This window comes from Schistocerca nitens, chromosome 2 (genome assembly GCF_023898315.1).
Source record: "Schistocerca nitens isolate TAMUIC-IGC-003100 chromosome 2, iqSchNite1.1, whole genome shotgun sequence".
NCBI lineage: Eukaryota > Metazoa > Arthropoda > Insecta > Orthoptera > Acrididae > Schistocerca > Schistocerca nitens.
In genome coordinates, this window is record NC_064615.1 from 913,880,215 (window position 1) to 913,900,408 (window position 20,194).

The 20,194-nt window shown below is 42.3% G+C and overlaps 1 protein-coding gene across 1 annotated transcript in view; it reads right to left on the minus strand.

The window, feature by feature from the left end:
• Positions 1–899: 899 nt before the first annotated feature.
• Positions 900–20,194, minus strand: part of LOC126237233 (glutathione S-transferase 1-1-like) — a 29,255-nt gene continuing 9,960 nt past the window's right edge. The window contains exons 2-5 of the mRNA XM_049947126.1: positions 10,490–10,548; positions 2,879–3,017; positions 1,317–1,478; positions 900–1,040 (exon numbers count right to left, since the gene is read on the minus strand). Coding sequence (XP_049803083.1) covers positions 900–1,040; positions 1,317–1,478; positions 2,879–3,017; positions 10,490–10,548 — 501 coding nt within the window. The remainder of the gene's footprint in view (positions 1,041–1,316; positions 1,479–2,878; positions 3,018–10,489; positions 10,549–20,194) is intronic.

Sequence of the window (20,194 nt, forward strand, 5' to 3'; positions counted from 1 at the left end):
CCTGCAGCGTCAGCTGCGTCTTTAATAAAGACAGGAAAACTTAGGCTTTTGGAGACAGTAGTACACCACTATGATCTTTACGTGTTGGTCTCAACACTTCTTTCAACAGATGAATAGAAGATATTGAGTAGCGCATGAACCAGATAATCCACTTCTACGTCGAGCTGCTCTGGTTCACAAATCTTCTTGACTCCCTCTAATTGCAAACGTTTCCATAACACTACACTATTGCTGCGGATGGTAATTTGAATCCCAGCCTAAGTAACGGTCCGTTCGTGAGGGCCGAAGCTACCATTTTATTTCATGAAGACTAGTGCAAGCAGAATTTTCATTAAATTTACATTAATTTGCCATTTGCCTCTCCCTGCTTGACGAGCTGAATCTTAGTACTAATTTTATTAAGGAGTATATGAAGACACTATCATTTCTCTTAGCCATTGTCTGCAAAACACGAAGGTATCGTTTACGTAAAACAGCCGGACGTTCGTTCTTTTTGAAAGCGTTTCTCTGTGCCTGTTCTTAGAATTTTTCCATAAAAACGTTTGCTGGAATTGGGCTTAAGGAGCTCGTCATGGACATATCATCACCATCTTCAGCAGAGGCGAACAGTATAGGACTTTGTTGTACCAAATGTGAACTTATTCGCCTTAGCACAGACGACAGTTAAGACCACTGTGAGTTACGGTTGCTGATAGACACAGACAGGTCTTAAATAGTTTTAACCTGTAAGGAATTTTCGGAACAACGCGCACTCCGTACGCTGGATATTTAAAAATTCACTCTAGAAAGTCTTTCGCTCTTTGCATATAATGTGTACATATTGTTAATAAACTTTTTTTGACTAGATAACTGTTAACACTTTATTACATTAATACAAAATCTGTAGGTAGTAGGTGCTTTTACTTCTGCGCCATTTTCTTAAAGCCCTCACGTAATTCTTTGAGGCTTTCTCCGTATTTTGGGTGGGAACTTTCAACGCGTGGAAGCCAGTCCTTGATGTTGGGCTGCTTCGTAGGGTCAATTCCACTTTCTGGAACAAACTGAAGTGAGAGATAACATCAGCACCCAAATAATTGTTTAACATAAGTATTTTGGTTGTCTAAATTAAATAATTTTTCTGAGTTTCATAGGAATTGTGCCCGGTGGTGTCACTCAAACTTTAAGGATATTTCTGCTGAACTAAGGTGGGAAATTTCGACGACATCATCTGTTGCAACCACTCAGGGCGTTTGGAATCAAAATTAACTAGTTCGTATTAGATAGATTGATCGTATATTCTTAACTTTTTGAAAGTTGAATAGAAAGCTTTACGTTACATCTAATGTCGACAAAGAATTAGCGACAGCGTAATCAGCAAGTGTGATCTTGTCTCCAGCTAGCCACTGTTTGCCATCCAGCATTCTGTTTAGGATTTCCAGACCGTCAATTACTTTATCGATGCTGCTGGGATCCGTCCGTTCGCTATAAAATTTTGGCCGCTGTTGACAGGAAATTAACTTAAATGCAGATCTCAGTAACTGCAATGATATAGTAAGAACGTGGGTTCTAAAAAGTACAAGACATAAAAATACACGGAAGGTACACAAAACGACATACTGAAAGTAGAAAGACATTAATAATGTAACGTTTACATTATACATTGTCTCCACAGAATCAACCACGTAACCGAAACGATTAAAACTGTAATCAAAGACGTGTTTAGCAATCCAACTAATGACGTATTTACTGTGCTTACAGCATAGTGAGTATGGTCTGGCGCAAAATACATAATCACATACGATAAGACATCATTCTTCGGACTGCAGTTGATTCAAGGGGAAACTTGTTTTATTTAGGCAAGGAAAAATCGAAGTTTAGAAAATTGATACTTAAAGAGGAAATCCACTATGAGGCCTTTTCTCCAAATACAACGTCTCCTGTTTCATTCAGAGTTGATTCAATGTTAAACATTAGTAGTACAACACAAACTATGGGAACAAAGTATAACGTTAATTAGGCTGTACCCCACCACTACTACGAAATGAATACGTATAAAGTAACTCTGAGATCAATAATGAAATCTTCACTGCTCCAACTGAAGGCCAAGACTTGAATAATTAAACCTAGTGATTATCGACTTCCAACAGGCAGGAGGGGAGATGGGGCCGTGTTTTGCTAAAGCCCGTTTTTCGAGTCTTTGCTCAAAATCGACTATCCTTGATTTGAGCGCGTCACGTGACTGCATGTAAGTCAGCCGCCAATCACGTCGCTAGTGGCTTGGTGACGTCAGTGACAATGTGGCTGTGGCGAGTGTGTTGTCCTAAAATGCATAGCATGCAACAGATTGCGCATGCTCACAGAAAGGAGATTGTTGTATCAGTTGCTAACTTGACAGTGAACATTCAGTTCCACATTCGACAGGTTACTCTGCAATTGTAACAAATGATCCCGCCCGCATCTCGTGGTCGTGCGGTAGCGTTCTCGCTTCCCACGCCCGGGTTCGCGGGTTCGATTCCCGGCGGTGTCAGGGATTTTCTCTGCCTCGTGATGGCTGGGTGTTCTGTGATGTCCTTAGGTTAGTTAGGTTTAAGTAGTTCTAAGTTCTAGGGGACTGATGACCATAGATGTTAAGTCCCATAGTGCTGAGAGCCATTTGAACCATTTTTGAACAAATGATCTGAAGATGGGTAGCTGGTTCGCCACCAGTCATATGAAAACAAAGGAGAGAGATATGGCGACTGAACTTGGGTACTTTTTAAAAATTAAGGTCATTTATCGAAAGAAAACCATGGAACTAAAAGTAAAAGTATGTCATTTTCCTTTTCTCATTTTGACGATACTGAACAAAAACAGAATGTGATTTGTCTCTTTGTATGAACGGCAATAATGCGATACTTACGACAACATTCAAAATTCTGTTGTACAAATATTGATCAAAAAACAGCCTCTGATCGACAAGAACACGTTTTTTGACCTCCTTCGGGTAGAGAGAGTCATCCTTCGCGTACTTTGAGATGAGGTACATGGCAATAGCACGGCTGTTAACAGACCACCAAATTATTAGAAACATACAAGCCCAGATATAAATTCTATGCTGTCGCCGCACATTCAGGTACATAGTGAGATCGTGATGTTAATTTATTACGTCTGTATGATTCGCTACCGAATATCTAAACAAACATTCTGTGAATGTCTCTCTGAAGGCGAGAAGTTTCATACAACTCGTTTCAGCAGCAGGCTTTAGATTATTAGTTCTATGGTTCAAAAATGGTTCAAATGGCTCTGAGCACTATGGGACTCAACTTCTCAGGTCATTAGTCCCCTAGAACTTAGAACTAGTTAAACCTAACTAACCTAAGGACATCACAAACATCCATGCCCGAGGCAGGATTCGAACCTGCGACCGTAGCGGCCTTGCGGTTCCAGACTGCAGCGCCTTTAACCGCACGGCCACTTCGGCCGGCTATTAGTTCTATCATCTTGCAGTAAGGTAACCATAATTACAATGACATCACGACAGTAAGCCGTCTATGAAGTCAACTGGTGTTGACAAATAGCCCTAAGCTGCAACCATCTGCTGATTATGTGTGTCAGCTGGAAACCAAAAATGTTGACTCACAGTGAAATTATTTATACAATACATCTGCTTAGTATCCTGTAACTGTAACCTACAGAGTGAAACGTAAATCTGAAATGCGGGCAAATGTTTTAGATGTACACGTTTCGTAATTTAAATGCTAATCTAAGAGGAACTAATATCAACATAAAATCAAAGGAACAAGGGATGGGAACAGTTTTTCAGCGTTGTGCGAGAGACGAGGAAAGGCGTCTGTTGGGCTGGTTGGTGGAATGACACATGAAAGGCACGAAATGATACAGTAAAGGGCACTAAGTACTTATTATCATTGCGTAATGTGGAATAAACTGAGACAGATGCAGTTGAAGGGGCGAAGTCCTGACGAGAGACCAGTAATGGTTTTTTGGAAACTGGCTGATGACAAGGTGAGCGCGAGCTAAGTGAACGAACAGTACAAAACGTTAAGAATCAATCATCTATGTGGAAGCTGGTTTAAAGTGAGTAATTAAACTGTGGGACACAGAATTTTTCAATAAGTGTGGTTCATAATCAACAAGCCATCGCCCAGTTTATTCCAATAAAAACTGAATATGCGATCCATAGGGTCGTCAGAACCCAACGGCCTTGCTGCACTGGTAACACCGGTTCCCATCAGATCACCGAAGATAAGCGCTGTCGGCCTTGGCTAGCACTTGGATGGGTGACCATCCGGTCTACCGAGCGCCAAGAGGGGTGCACTCAGGCCGTGAGGCAAACTGAGCAGCTAGTTGACAGGTCTCGGAAACTGACATACGGCCGAGAGAGCGGTGTGCTGACCACATGCCCCTCCATATCCGCATCCAGTGACGCCTGTGGGCTAAGGATGACACGACAGCCAGTCGGTACCGTTGAACCTTCCAAGGCCTGATCGGACGGAGTAGTAGTAGTAGTAGTAGTAGTAGTGGTCAGAAAAAGCCTGAAAAGTTTGTAAGGGTGTTGCAGGGTAGACTATATTGAGAAAAAATGGTTAAGAAATAACTTCGACACGTTGCTCCATATCCGAGTTAATTAGGATTGAAGTTATCCAATCATGACGTTGCGTGCGCGTTCAAGCGACCCGCTAGATACAATTACTGTCAGTTGTTCTCATAGCGTAGGCGACAGCGCGCGGCACAGTTCAGCCTTTAGGTCGGGTTTGATACTACAGTCTCAATTTTTGTATTGCTCTCTTGTCCGGTTTTAGTAACCCAAACGAAGAACATGTCTGGGGACACCTTCTCTGGAGGGGTGCTTGAATTTGCGGGCGCAACGGGATTGTGGCTCCTTTCAATGCTAATTCACTTGGAAACGTTGCAACGTATCGAATTTTTTTCTTAAGAATCATTCCTCAGCGCAACCTAAGCTGCAGTACCCTTACAAGCTTTTCAGACTGTTTCCGACCGCCTCGTATACTAATGAAATTGGTGTTTGTGTGAATTTCATACTCAGTCCTACTGAACATCCTCCCATTAATTGCACTGCTTGTAACAGATATTCCTAAACTGACAAATTATTGTGATTTGTCACTCAGTTACGACTCATTAGCAATTTTAATGGAGAATTTCCTGATACTCAAGAAGGAAGAGTGCGTGCCATCACCTTCAGAGGTAGATACTGCGAAGCCGGCCGGTGTGGCTGAGCGGTTCTAGGCGCTTCAGTTTGGAACTGCGTGACCGCTACGGTCGCAGGTTCGAATCCTGCCTCGGGCATGGATGTGTGTGATGTCCTTAGGTTAGTTAGGTTTAAGCAGTTCTAAGTTCTAGGGGACTGATGACCACAGATGTTAAGTCCCATAGTGCTCAGAGCCATTTGAAACAGATACTGCGAAAAGCAAACAAAAAAAATTTCAGATGAGGTGTTAGAGCGGTTTCCCTCACCTGTAAGGTAAATGCTGTGATTAAGATTTGACCCTTTAAGCCGAACCCGAATCTGGAAAAGAAAACGAAAACAGGCAATATATTCAGAATTCTCCTTTTCCTCTTTGTAAATAAATGGCGCTAAAAGACGCAAAACTAGATCTATCGGTGAAAAGAGTATGAGGTTTCCCGTTTGTCCACTCTCTCCTTCTCATGAGTGAGAATGAAAGATGAAAAAAATGAGACGTTCCATAGTTCATAAAGAGGAAGTAACGCTGTAGGTGGAATTATCCTAAAGATAAGATCTTTGGAACGACTGATGAACGCGTTAACGGCGTTTGTTATTTCTAGTTTAGCAGAGAAAACTGTTTCATATTATAAGAAACTTAAAGGTGTCGATTTTGGGTATTTGGTTGAATTTAGATGTGCGCTTTGAATTTAGTTTTGAAGGCGAATTAAAGACAAATGGTGGGAGGTTAATAACAGCAGTGAAGAATAATAATTAAGGTACGTTTATTGTATCACCAAATATACTGAAGCAAGTGCGTTTTCTTAACAGCTTTGGATTAAACAAAGACCTGTGTGCTCGCTGAACGAGGAGAAACGCCGTCGGTCAGACAGTGGCGGATAGCTAGACTCTGCCTGTTGTGAAGCATAAATGATCTGAAAATGCTCTTTGTCGTCTTTAAATAGAAAGGGGTAGATGTGGGCGAATAGTGGGTACATAACAATTAATTTTTAGTTCTGTGTATTCTAGTACATTTAATGTCTCAAAAGACAAACCTCTGTATTTATTACACATGGGATAATTATATCTGCGAAGATAGATATCATCTTCCTCACTTTTCATAAGTTTAAAGGAACGACATTTTCCAACACCTCACTCTTGATAATTACGTTTCATTTAAATATGACTAAATGAAGCAGGCAAAAAGGAATACAAACGTCTCAAAAATGAGATCGATAGCGAGTGCAAAATGGCTAAACAGGGATGGCTAGAGGACACATGTAAGGATGTAGAGGCGCATATCACTAGAGGTAAGATAGATACTGCCTACAGGAAAATTAAAGAGACTTTTGGAGAAAAGAGAACCACTCGTATGAATATCAAGAGCTCAGATGGAAACCCAGTTCTAAGCAAAGAAGGGAAAGCAGAAAGGTGGAAGGAGTATACAGAGGGTCTGTACAAGGGCGATGTTCTGGAGGACAATATTATGGAAGTGGAAGAGGAAGTAGATGAAGATGAAATGGGAGACACGATGCTGCGTGAAGAGTTTGACAGAGCACTGAAAGATCTGAGTCGAAACAAGGCCCCGGGAGTAGACAACATTCCATTAGAACTACTGACGGCCTTGGGAAAGCCAGTCCTGACAAAACTCTACCATCTGGTGAACAAGATGTATGAAACAGGCGAAATTCCCTCAGACTTCAAGAAGAATATAATAATTCCAATCCCAAAGAAAGCAGGTGTTGACAGATGCGAAAATTACCGATCTATCAGTTTAATAAGTCACAGCTGCAAAATACTAACGCGAATTCTTTACATACGAATGGAAAAACTGATGGAAGCCGACCTCGGGGAAGATCAGTTTGGATTCCGTAAAAATATTGGAACAGGTGAGGCAATACTGACCTTACGACTGATCTTAGAAGAAAGATTAAGGAAAGGCAAACCCACTTTTCTAGGATTTGTAGACTTATAAGAAAGCTTTTGAAAATGTTGACTGGTATACTCTCTTTCAAATTCTGAACGTGGCAGGGGTAAAATACAGGGATCGAAAGGCTATTTACAGTTGGTACAGAAACCAGATGGCAGTTTTAAGAGTCGAGGGGCACGAAAGGGAAGCAGTGGTTGGGAAGGGAGTGATACAGGATTGTAGCCTCTCCCCGATGCTATTCAATCTGTATATTGAGCAAGCAGTAAAGGATACAAAAGAAAAAATCGGAGTAGGTATTAAAATTCATGGAGAAGAAATAAAAACTTTGAGGTTCGCCGATGACATTATAATTCTGTCAGAGACAGCAAAGGACTTAGAAGAGCAGTTGAACGGAATGGACAGTGTCTTGAAAGGAGAATATAAGATGAATATCAACAAAAGCAAAACGAGGATAATGGAATGTAGTCGAATTAAGTCGGGTGATGCTGAGGGAATTAGATTAGGAAATGAGACACTTAAAGTAGTAAAGGAGTTTTGCTATTTGGAGAGCAAAATAACTGATGATGGTCGAAGTAGAGAAGATATAACATGTAGACTGGCAATGGCAAGGAAAGCGTTTCTGAAGAAGAGAAATTTGTTAACATCGAGTACAGATTTAAGTGTCAGCAAGTCGTTTCTGAAAGTATTTGTATGGAGTGTAGCCATGTATGGAAGTGAAACATGGACGATTAATAGTTTGGACAAGAAGAGAATAGAAGCTTTCGAAATGTGGTGCTACAGAAGAATGCTGAAGATTAGATGGGTAGATCACATAACTAATGAGGAGGTATCGAATAGAATTGGGGAGAAAAGGAGTTTGTGGCACAACCTGACAAGAAGAAGGGACCGATTGGTAGAACATGTTCTGAGGCATCAAGGGATCACAAATTTAGCATTGGTGGGCAGTGTGGAGGGTAAAAATCGTAGAGGGAGACTAAGAGATGAATACACCAAGCAGATTCAGAAGGATGTAGGTTGCAGTAGGTTTTTGGAGATGAAGAAGCTTGCACAGGATAGAGTAGCACGGAGAGCTGCATCAAACCAGTGTCAGGACTGAAGACCACAACCACAACAGTAATACTGTGATGAATTCATAGGTGGTACTATTTGTAATTTTGAGTACTTAATTCTGAGAATTCCGTAGTGTGTTTTATCTAGTTACGTGGATCAAATAAAACATTTTTGCTTAAGTACATGGAGAGATAAACTATGTAGAATTAAGTCTAAAATTAGACATTATATGTTATTGTGTTAGGTAAGTTATAAGAAAATAGAGATAAAACCGTAATGGAGAATACACATCACATAACCAAATAATTAATAAAGTTACATTTCTACCAGAAGTATTACTCGTGTACTTGCTGCATAGGTCCTCGAAGAATCAGTTACGGTTAATTACGGGTTAGATGCTATCGGGCATGTATGATTCGAGCTCAACTGTGCTGTAGTGAATGCAGACATTTTGCCATAAGAGCCCTTCGTACACCACGGCTTGCTTGGTATTACATAGTGATATACTGGCATAATGTCAGTGTATTGACTTCGAGGATTGTGCCCGTTCATTATTCCATTAATATCTTCTTACAAGGGAACCTCCCCATCGCACCCCCGTCAGATTTAGTTATAAGTTGGCACAATGGACAGGCCTTGATAAACTGAACACAGATCAATTGAGAAAACAGGAAGAAGTTGTGTGGAACTGTGAAAAAATAAGCAAAATATACAAACTGAGTAGTCCATGGGTCGCATAGGCAACATCATGGACAATTTAAGTTCAGGAGCGCCGTGGTCCCGTGGTAGCGTGAGCAGCCGCAAAACGAGAGGTCTTTGGTTCAAATCTTCCCTCGAGTGAAAATTTTACTTTCTTTATTTTTGCAGAGTTATTATCTGTCCGTTCGTTCATTGACGTCTCTGTTCACTGTAATAAGTTTGTGTTTTGCGACCGCATCGCAAAACCGTGCGATTAGTAGTCGAAAGGACGTGCCTCTCCAATGGGAACCGAAAACATTTGATCGCAAGGTCATAGGTCAACCGATTCCTCCACAGGAAAACACATCTGATATATTCTATACGACACTGGTGACGGCATGTGCGTCACATGACAGGAATATGTTGTCGACCCACCTAACTTGTACACTTGGCGAATGGGTAAAAAGATTCTTCTACCTTGCCCGATTTAGGTTTTCTTGTGGATGTGATAATCACTTCCAAAAAAGTGATGAAAACATAAGAGTTTGTCACATAAACTGAAAATAAAAAATTAAACTTTTCACTCGATGGAAGATTTGAACCAAGATCTTTCATTCCGCAGCTGCTCGCGTTACCACCAGACCACGGCGCTCCTGCATACTTAATGTCTTTGATGTTGCTTATCTTTCCATGAACTACTCAGTTTTTATATTTTGCTTATTTTTTTACAGTTCCACACAACTTCTTCCTGTTTTCTCAATTGATCTGTGTTCAGTTTTTCAAGGCCTATCCACTGTGCCAACTTAAAACTAAATCTGAGGGGGGAGCGATGGGGAGGTTCCCTTGTTAGTGGTCTACATTTTTATAGAAAGTCCTTAGCAGGTACTTTAGTATGCTTTTATTCGTTGCTTTTATTCGCCAATATATGTTTCCTGTTTGGATTGACTATCTGCAATTTTGATCAAATACATTTCGGCTAGCCGCGTATTTCTTCGAAATTCTCTCAGTACTGCTACTATTCGGCCTGCTAAAGGGTGATTCATTTTTCCGGGTTGATGTTCTTTAGCAAGACAACAGCTGGTTTAGAACCAGACAGACCTTCTACAGTTCCACCTTTTTTTATGTTAAATTAGTACATGGTATCTTGGTAACAAATGTGAAGTTTCTTTCTCATAAAACTTTCTTCACTCCTTTATATGCGTCTGTTTCGCTCTAATGCACAGTATATTCTTCTTTATAAGCCTCTCTGTTTTGCAGGTTTGGTGCTACTTCCCAAGCATATTCTTGGTTTTTCAGAAATTTTAGGAAACATGGAGCTTGTACCTGCTCCGTCAGTTTGTCCATGCGGTTTCATATTTATCATATGTAATATGTGAATGTAGTTCATTCCTCGGTCAAACATAAATGTTGCGGTTAAACGTCGTGAACTATAGAAGCCGTGTATGATTTCCTCCAATATACTTGCCAGATTGAACAAGAAATATAATGCTAAAGTTATCACTGAAATGCTAAAGCAAACATTAATATATATTTTTTTCAGTTTAATATTATTTTTCATCAGTATCAGGTGCACTTCTCATGTAGAATGTTTTGTTTTTCTCCATGTGAGAAAATCATTAGCTAGTGGTCACTAAAGAGTTGATACATAATTGTAATTAATATTTATTGCTTACCTTTCAGCAAGATACAGGCCGTTGTCTTCCAGTGCAGGAATGGTATGTTGAGGAATTTTCTGAAATGATCGAGAAACACATACACTCCTGGAAATGGAAAAAAGAACACATTGACACAGGTGTGTCAGACCCACCATACTTGCTCCGGACACTGCGAGAGGGCTGTACAAGCAATGATCACACGCACGGCACAGCGGACACACCAGGAACCGCGGTGTTGGCCGTCGAATGGCGCTAGCTGCGCAGCATTTGTGCACCGCCGCCGTCAGTGTCAGCCAGTTTGCCGTGGCATACAGAGCTCCATCGCAGTCTTTAACACTGGTAGCATGCCGCGACAGCGTGGACGTGAACCGTATGTGCAGTTGACGGACTTCGAGCGAGGGCGTATAGTGGGCATGCGGGGGGCCGGGTGGACGTACCGCCGAATTGCTCAACACGTGGGGCGTGAGGTCTCCACAGTACATCGATGTTGTCGCCAGTGGTCGGCGGAAGGTGCACGTGCCCGTCGACCTGGGACCGGACCGCAGCGACGCACGGATGCACGCCAAGACCGTAGGATCCTACGCAGTGCCGTAGGGGACCGCACCGCCACTTCCCAGCAAATTAGGGACACTGTTGCTCCTGGGGTATCGGCGAGGACCATTCGCAACCGTCTCCATGAAGCTGGGCTACGGTCCCGCACACCGTTGGGCCGTCTTCCGCTCACGCCCCAACATCGTGCAGCCCGCCTCCAGTGGTGTCGCGACAGGCGTGAATGGAGGGACGAATGGAGACGTGTCGTCTTCAGCGATGAGAGTCGCTTCTGCCTTGGTGCCAATGATGGTCGTATGCGTGTTTGGCGCCGTGCAGGTGAGCGCCACAATCAGGACTGCATACGACCGAGGCACACAGGGCCAACACCCGGCATCATGGTGTGGGGAGCGATCTCCTACACTGGCCGTACACCACTGGTGTTCGTCGAGGGGACACTGAATAGTGCACGGTACATCCAAACCGTCATCGAACCCATCGTTCTACCATTCCTAGACCGGCAAGGGAACTTGCTGTTCCAACAGGACAATGCACGTCCGCATGTATCCCGTGCCACCCAACGTGCTCTAGAAGGTGTAAGTCAACTACCCTGGCCAGCAAGATCTCCGGATCTGTCCCCCATTGAGCATGTTTGGGACTGGATGAAGCGTCGTCTCACGCGGTCTGCACGGCCAGCACGAACGCTGGTCCAACTGAGGCGCCAGGTGGAAATGGCATGGCAAGCCGTTCCACAGGACTACATCCAGCATCTCTACGATCGTCTCCATGGGAGAATAGCAGCCTGCATTGCTGCGAAAGGTGGATATACACTGCACTAGTGCCGACATTGTGCATGCTCTGTTGCCTGTGTCTATGTGCCTGTGGTTCTGTCAGTGTGATCATGTGATGTATCTGACCCCAGGAATGTGTCAATAAAGTTTCCCCTTCCTGGGACAATGAATTCACGGTGTTCTTATTTCAATTTCCAGGAGTGTAGTACACAAGTTTGTGTAAACAGTATCTATGACGACACAGAAACTAAAATGTGAGCTAAGGAAGAAAGCGTACAATTCAGTTATTCATACATCCTATACCTGAATCGTCATATCAAAAAATGAAAACATAAGCACTGACAATTTCTGGTTTGTGTATTCATTGTAATATTTGTCATTTTCTTAAATGAAAAAATGTTATACTGACAAACAAGAACTGACATTCACATACCACGGTAGGCTATGTGCTACGTTATTCATACTTGGCTCATTTTCCATAAAATATATTATGCACATATGAGAAACTGAACTTGATGTATATATCCAATTGTTGCATACTCTATGGAGGGGCGGTTCTCGATGTACGCTTGGCGTTGGTATTTTGACTAATATCAGAATGCGAAACATCATGGCAATGTCTGAATTACCATTTTTTTTAAATCGTCGGAAGTGAATACCCCGTGGTCGTGCAATAAGGAAGACTAGATTGTACGAAAACCTGGTTGTTGTGCAATCTAGTCTTGCAGCACCATGGGAAATTCACTTCCGATGACTTTTTAGAAAAATGGCTATTCTGAGATTGCCATGATGTTCAGCATGCTGATATTAGTCAAAATACCAATTTTCAGACATTGTTATCAACAAATGTACTAGTTATTAACAATTTATCAAAATCAAGTTAAAGTCCTATCATTGGTCTTATGGAGGAAAACTTCCATCGCTTAATCTCAGCCTGTGACATCATCAATATGGCCGAGTTTCAGAACGCCAGGCGTACATCAATTCAGCGTACAGTCATGTCGAAGAGGAAACTGTAGTTCGAGATGTCAGTCGACCAAGAAGTAATTTGCATGACCTTCCCACACAGATAAGATAATATACGGTATTTCAGTATATTTTATCGGACCAAGACGTATATCACACTTCGTCTCCAATGTCACATAGGCCCTGAGTATTTCACGGGCAGCAGATCACTGGTATGCTACGAGTACGTGGACCTCAGTGAAGTCGTTGCTGTCAGGATGAAACGATGTGGTCAAAACAACGCATACACCTTGGTTATGGTCATCGTCGAATTATGTTTGTAACGGCAGATGCGAGAGCTACTGATCAACAAGTACTTCATAAATTCTCTGACAGCGAACATTGAAATTCAGTCTAGATCTCATAACTATGGATTACAGGAGCCTTCGCACAACACTTAACCTGAAATCTTGTAACCAGCGAAGGTGACAGAGGCTCAGACGCCGACTGCGAAACGACAGAACGTGGGAACCACTTCAGCGGAAAACTTATCGATGTTACGGAGAAGTCGGTCTGCGATGGAACCACAGAAAGGTGCACAACTCGTATTGCTTGGGCTAAACCCAGGATACAGGAAGGTACGATACAAGCAAGGTAGTCGGACGCACCTGGTCCATTCCCATGGCAGTTTTAACAGACTCCCACTTCTTGACGTCTATCCCTCCTATCAGATTTGGCTGGCTCCTACCTACCCCTTGGCAACTTCAGGGTTCCTCTGCCTCCCCATCCCTCTGTTTTCTCTCCTCGTCTTGACGTTTACATGGCCTCCATCCGATCTATGCATTACGCGAACCCCATTTTCCTACCTTTCTCCAATATTGCACTTATCCCACAAGCCAACCAACCTGTACCCAGCAGCCTCATCAGCACCAACTAGCTGAAAAGAACCGATCGAAACCCTTTCTTCACTTTACTAGTCCACTATGCGGGTCCCTCTCATACGAGTGTAATGCAGTACATTTTTTTTTATTTTAACTTCCTCGCAAGTAATTTTTTTAAACATTTATAACAACGTTTTCCTATGTGTCATTGTAAATGCCATCAATGAAATGCGTCGTTATATGCATTTTTTAAAAACGTTCCACAATTCAACCTTTTAAAATTCTTAACTCGCATTTGTATCCAAACTCTTTAGGCTGAAATGTGGAGTATTATTCCGCTGCCAGCCCACCTTCGCCGCTTGGGATGAGGGAATGAAATTACAGTAAAGAAATAAAAAACTGAATTGGCTACTTAGGTTAAATATAGAAGGTGAATCACCTAAAACTTACACAGCAAATACTGCAGATATGGAAAGTGCTATTGATGAGCAGGTTTCACAGAATGAAATGGTAATCAGGGGCTATAATTGTTAGGCAATCAATAAATTGTAATAATACTTCTAAAGTGCATTTTTGTGCAAACTACACTTTTTAGTAGGACTATTCCTGTTGACATTAATAAAGTAGGGTAAACTATGAAGTTAATGGTTTTCATTGCAGGATTCTAGTACTAGTCTTTTACGAGACATGGTATTTCGGAAAACCAGTCTCAGGACTGAAGACCACAACAACAACCTTTCGGGAAGTTCCCACACCGAGGCTTTACTATACCTGTGGTTGTTGTTGTTGCTGTTGTTGTTGTGGTCTTCAGTCCAGAGACTGGTTTGATGCAGCTCTCCATGCTACTCTATCCTGTGCAAGCTTCTTCATCTCCCACTACCTACTGCAACCTACGTCCTTCTGAATCTGTTTAGTGTATTCATCTCTTGGTCTCCCTCTACGATTTTTTCCCCTCCGCGCTGCCCTCCAATACTAAATTGGTGACCCCTTGATGCCTCAGAATGTGTCCTACCAACCGATCCCTTCTTCTAGTCAAGTTGTGCCACAAATTTCTCTTCTCCCCAATTCTATTCAATACCTCCTCATTAGTTATGTGATCTACCCATCTAATCTTCAGCATTCTTCTGTAGCACCACAATTCGAAAGCTTCTATTCTCTTCTTGTCCAAACTATTTACCGTCCACGTTTGTCAAAGCTTTCTCTAAGTCTACAAATACTAGAAACGTAGGTTTGCCTTTCCTTAATCTATTTTCTAAGACAAGCGGTAGGGTCAGTATTGCTTCACGTGTTCCAACGTTTCTACGGAATCGAAACTGATATCCAGCGAGGTCGGCTTCTACCAGTTTTTCCATTCGTCTGTAAAAGAATTCGTGTTAGTATTTTGCAGCCGTGTCTTATTAAACTAATAGTTCGGTAATTTTCACATCTGTCAACCCCTGCTTTCTTTGGGATTGGAATGATTATATTCTTTTTGAAGTCTAAGGGCATTTCGCCTGTCTCATACATCTTGCTCACCAGATGGTAGAGTTTTGTCAGGGCTGGCTCTCCGAAGGCTATCAGTAGTTCTTTTGGAGTGCTGTCTACTCCCGGGACCTTGTTTCGACTCAGGTCTTTCAGTGCTCTGTCAAACTCTTCATGCAGTATCATATCTCCCATTTCATCTTCATCTACATACTCTTTCATTTCCATAATATTGTCGTCAAGAACATCGCCATTGTATAGACCCTCTATGTACTTCTTCCACCTTTCTGCTTTCCCTTCTTTGCGTAGAACTAGGTTTCCATCTGAGCTCTTTATATTTATGCAAGTGGTTCTCTTTTCTCGAAAGGTCTCTTTAATTTTCCTGTAGGCAGTATCTATCATAACCCTAGTGATATACGCCTCTACATCCTTACATTTGTCCTCTAGCCGTCCCTGCTTATCCATTTTGCACTTCCTGTCGATCTCATTTTTGACACGTTTGTATTCCTTTTTTCCTGCTCCATTTACTGCATTTTTATATTTTCTACTTTCGTCAATTAAATTCGGTATCTCTTCTGTTACCCAAGGATTTCTATTAGCCCTTGTCTTTTTACCTACTTGATCCTCTGCTGCCTTCACTATTTCATCTCTCAAACTACCCATTATTCTTCTACTGTATTTTCTTCCCCAATTCTTGTCAATCGTTCCCTAATGCTCTCCCTGAAACTCTACAACCTCTGGTTCTGTCAGTTTATCCGGGTCCCATCTGCTTAAATTCCCACCTTTTTGCAGTTTCTTTAGTTTTAATCTACAGTTCATAAACAATAGATTGTGGTCAGAGTCGACATCTGCCCCTGGAAATGTCTTACAATTTAATACCTGGTTCCTAAATCTCTGTCTGACCATTATATAATCTATCCGAAACCTGTCAGTATCTCCAGGCTTCTTCCATGTGTACAATCTTCTTTTATGGTTCTTGAACCAGGTGTTAGCTATGATTAAGTTACGCTCTGTGTAAAATTCTACCAGTCGGCTTCCTCTTTCATTCCTCACCCCCCATTCCATATTCACCTACTACGTTTCCTTCTCTTCCTTTTCCTACTGTCGAATTCCAGTCACCCTTTTCGTCTCCCTTCACTATGCCTGTGGTAGCACACACTATGAGCAGCACAAGTGCATACACTAGTTACGTGGATTTTGACTAATAACGATACAGTTGACCATAGTAGGTTGTACTGGAAACGACTTCCGACAGTGGCAATACACGCTTCCAGTCTGAAACGGAACGACTGTTGCATACATGCTAGTATTTCAGTGAAGATTTCGGAGCAGGCTCCACTAATACGTCGTTACATATGATCAGGTGAAGTTGGTATGTCCTTGTAGACAGCGTCTTCCAGCTATTCCCACAGAAAACTGTGTACAGGCGTCAAAACCAGGGAACGGACCGGCCAGGGTACAGGTCCTCTACATCCAATCCAACGATTTGGAAACAATTTACGAAGACATGCTGTCGTACTTTGTGCACTATAGGCTGTACAGATGTCATGCTGGTACCACAGGTTCCTCCTAGACTGCAGAGGAACGTCTTCCAGCAGCCGTGGAAGATGGGCTGTTAGGAGGCTGCGATACTTGTGCGCGTTTAGTGTTCCGTCTATGAACCACGGGCCTATGAGCTGAGGTTCACTGTCCCACACCATACGTTCACATTCCACGGACTCTGACGTTCCACCTGACGAAGCCAACTGGGTTTGTCAGCAGACAAGTGTCAGCAGACAATGTATGTTTCGGCGGGTTAACTGGCCATGATTCGTACATGTGGCTTCATCACTAAACAAGATGCATGATATATCTGGGCCGGCCGCGGTGGTCTAGCGGTTCTGGCGCTGCAGTCCGGAACCGCGGGACTGCTACGGTCGCAGGTTCGAATCCTGCCTCGGGCATGGGTGTGTGTGATGTCCTTAGGTTAGTTAGGTTTAAGTAGTTCTAAGTTCTAGGGGACTTATGACCTAAGATGTTGAGTCCCATAGTGCTCAGAGCCATTTGAACCATTTTTTTTGATATATCTGGAGCATCCTGTCTTAATGCCCAAGTACAGATGTTACCATGAGTCTCATAATCGTGGCTATTCAGCTCTAGATGGACAGAGATGTAACTTGTATCGACGGAAAATGAGTAGGACAGTTGCCTGATTCTGCCACATCCTTTTGCGATTGCGCGGGAACTAACGTGAGGGTCAGCTTCAACAGCAGCAGGAACATTAATCTCCCTCTCTTCTGTCGTCACTCATTTGCTTCTCTGCCGTTGTGTAGATGTTACACTACCACTTTCACGTTGAAAACGTCGATAAATAACTGCCGAGATGGTTGACGTCTATTGGGATATCTTACAGCATACAGCGTACAAGAATGCACTGCCTTCTTCCTACAATCTCCATACACTACGAGCATGTCGGCTTTCTCTGCACTGGTAAATACGATCGCACATCCACGACTTACTGCTTAGGTTGTCACACTCTGACTAGCAAGTCGCAATGCACTCAAGAAACACACAATCACACTGTAAGCACACATAACAACGTCGTACCTAGCAACTACGCAAGTAGAGTGGCACAAACAAGTATTGGTGTGGAAACTTTTCAGAATACGGTTATCTCGTAAATGACTGGTACTAGAATCCTGCAACAGACCCCACTGACATTCTAAATTAGCCCACTTTTAGTTTGTTAATGTCAATAGGTATTGCTCCATTCAAGAAAGTGCATGATTGCACAAAAGTATACTTTCAAAGTATTATTACGATCTGCTTACTGGCTAAAAATACAAGCCCCTGACTGCCAATCCATTCTGTGCAAACCGGACATCCATTTCCACAAAATTTGCAGTGTAAGCATAAAACCTTTGGCTGGGGAGTGGGTTTATCCGCTGACAGCCCGCTCCTTCGCGGGGAAATAAAATAACAATAAAATAAAGAAACAGAGCTGGCAGTTTGAAGCCGGATCGGAAATGGTGTACGCTTGTCGGACCTTTTGCACCGGTTTACTTGCGTGCTGCGGACTAACGTGGCTTGTGATTTTTTACTTGAGTGGAACCCCTTCTTCCCCGTTTCGTGTTAGCCTGGGTCGACTAGGCCGCTTTGCAGAGTTTTCAACTGTTTCTGCACTATCTGATCAAAACTATCCAGACATCCCTGTATAACGCAGAAGAGAATATAAGCACAGCTCCTGCCTGCCTCGGCCGGACAGTAGAAGACGGACACTGGAAGAAACCACATTGTATATCGCGAAAGGCATTGATTGTTTGCTGTCGCCATTCGCTTACGACACGACCTTGTAAACAAAATTTAAGTATTGTCAATCTACTTTATTGTAGTAAAAACCATTAATGTGATTTGCTTGAATTGTTGTATAGCTATCCGAGAAAGCAGCATCCTTTAGGCACCTTATAAGAGACGAGTGGGCAGGAGCCCACACTGGCAGCGAGGAGTTCTGCACTAATCCCGCGCCTGACAGCCAAAGCATTTTGTGTTTGTTGGCGCCTTAATTCTCTCTTGTCTTTTCTTTGCAGGGGCGTTCATTTGCTTTAACGTTTCTGCTAATCAGTGTTTTCAGGTGAACGTTGCAGAAATTGTCTTTGCTTTGTCCTGCTTGCCTTGTCTGTTTGTTGCCTTTGTCCTTTCCAGAATGTCACCCCGCCTATTCCGCCCCCTGCTCAGGCGCCACAGCCGCAAGCGTTCGATGCCACACAGATAATGCAGATATTTCAGTTCCAGAAGCAGCAGATATCTACTCTACTCAATACGGTGCGGCAGTTACTGGCCAACGCTGCGCGCCCGACGGAACAAGCACGCTATAACTCGTGGAAATCCCATGGTAGTCTTAGAGTTTGGTGAATACCTGTAGAACGTCACTTTTTCATGGCTAGGTTGTGATCTCTTTCCTGCGCCTAAGAAAATGCTTAAAGCGGATTGATATGAACACATTTTGCAGCATTGTGTATTGCGTACAATAGTTCAAGTATTTGGAGACAGCAACTGTTTGACCGAGCATGACAGTCCACCCTATCATAAAGCAACTGTGAGAGTGGTTTGTGGACAATAACAGTCTTGAAATGAACTGACCTACCCAGAGTTCCAAACTGAACCCAATGGAGAACCTTTGAAAAGGGGCAGAACGTGGATTAGCCGCATACCCCAGTCTTCAATAGCACTACTTTCTCTGGTTTCTACTGTTCAGGAAGACTGGGCTGCCGTTCCTCCGCAGACATTCAGACATCTCACTGAAAGTGTCCTCGAACGTCCACTAATACTCCGAAGGAAAAAATCATAACACCAAGAAGAAGTTATGCGATATAAACGGAATGTAACATCCACGACATAAATTTTAGCTACAGTGTGACGAGAGGAAATTATGCCTCGAACAGTTATAAACATTATCTATACGGCATATGAAAAAACAGTGAAATAAATATTAATTGTTTATATAATATTTTATGATGTAATTGGACATATCGATGCGTATCATACAAAGACAATGATAATTATGAAATCCTTTTATGATCTGCGTTTGTCTTTCTTTGTTTTTACCTTTTGTTGGTTGGCTTTTGTAGGTTGCGGACGCAAGACGCACATAAAACTGAGGTCTGTTAAGAAATTGTAATTATTTGTTAATTATTACTTGAGAGTAGAGTTCATTATTACTATAAATATGAGTGAATAATTATTTGTAACTTTACTTCCTCTCTCAATAAGCATTATCTGTGTTAATTCTTTCTTTCCCCTGCAAGGAGCGCAGTCATTGATGATAGCGATTTATATCGCGTTTTTATCTGTGTTTTCTTTAGAAAAAAATCAAAGGTTTGCTTGATGAAAATTAGTCTAAATAGTGCACAATATGCAAGTACAGGTTAATAAGCATTTCAAACACTTATCCTGTTAAATTTGCTCTAACAATAGCAAGTCTCTATCAATTGTCTGCCGCCATCTTAACAATTATCTCAGCGGCAAATTCAAATTACGCAACTCTGCAGACATAAATGCCGAAGGTAATAAGAATGTGTAAAAATAAATGTGCACCGGTGGTCCCGAACACATTTTAATGAAAATAATTCGAATCAGAT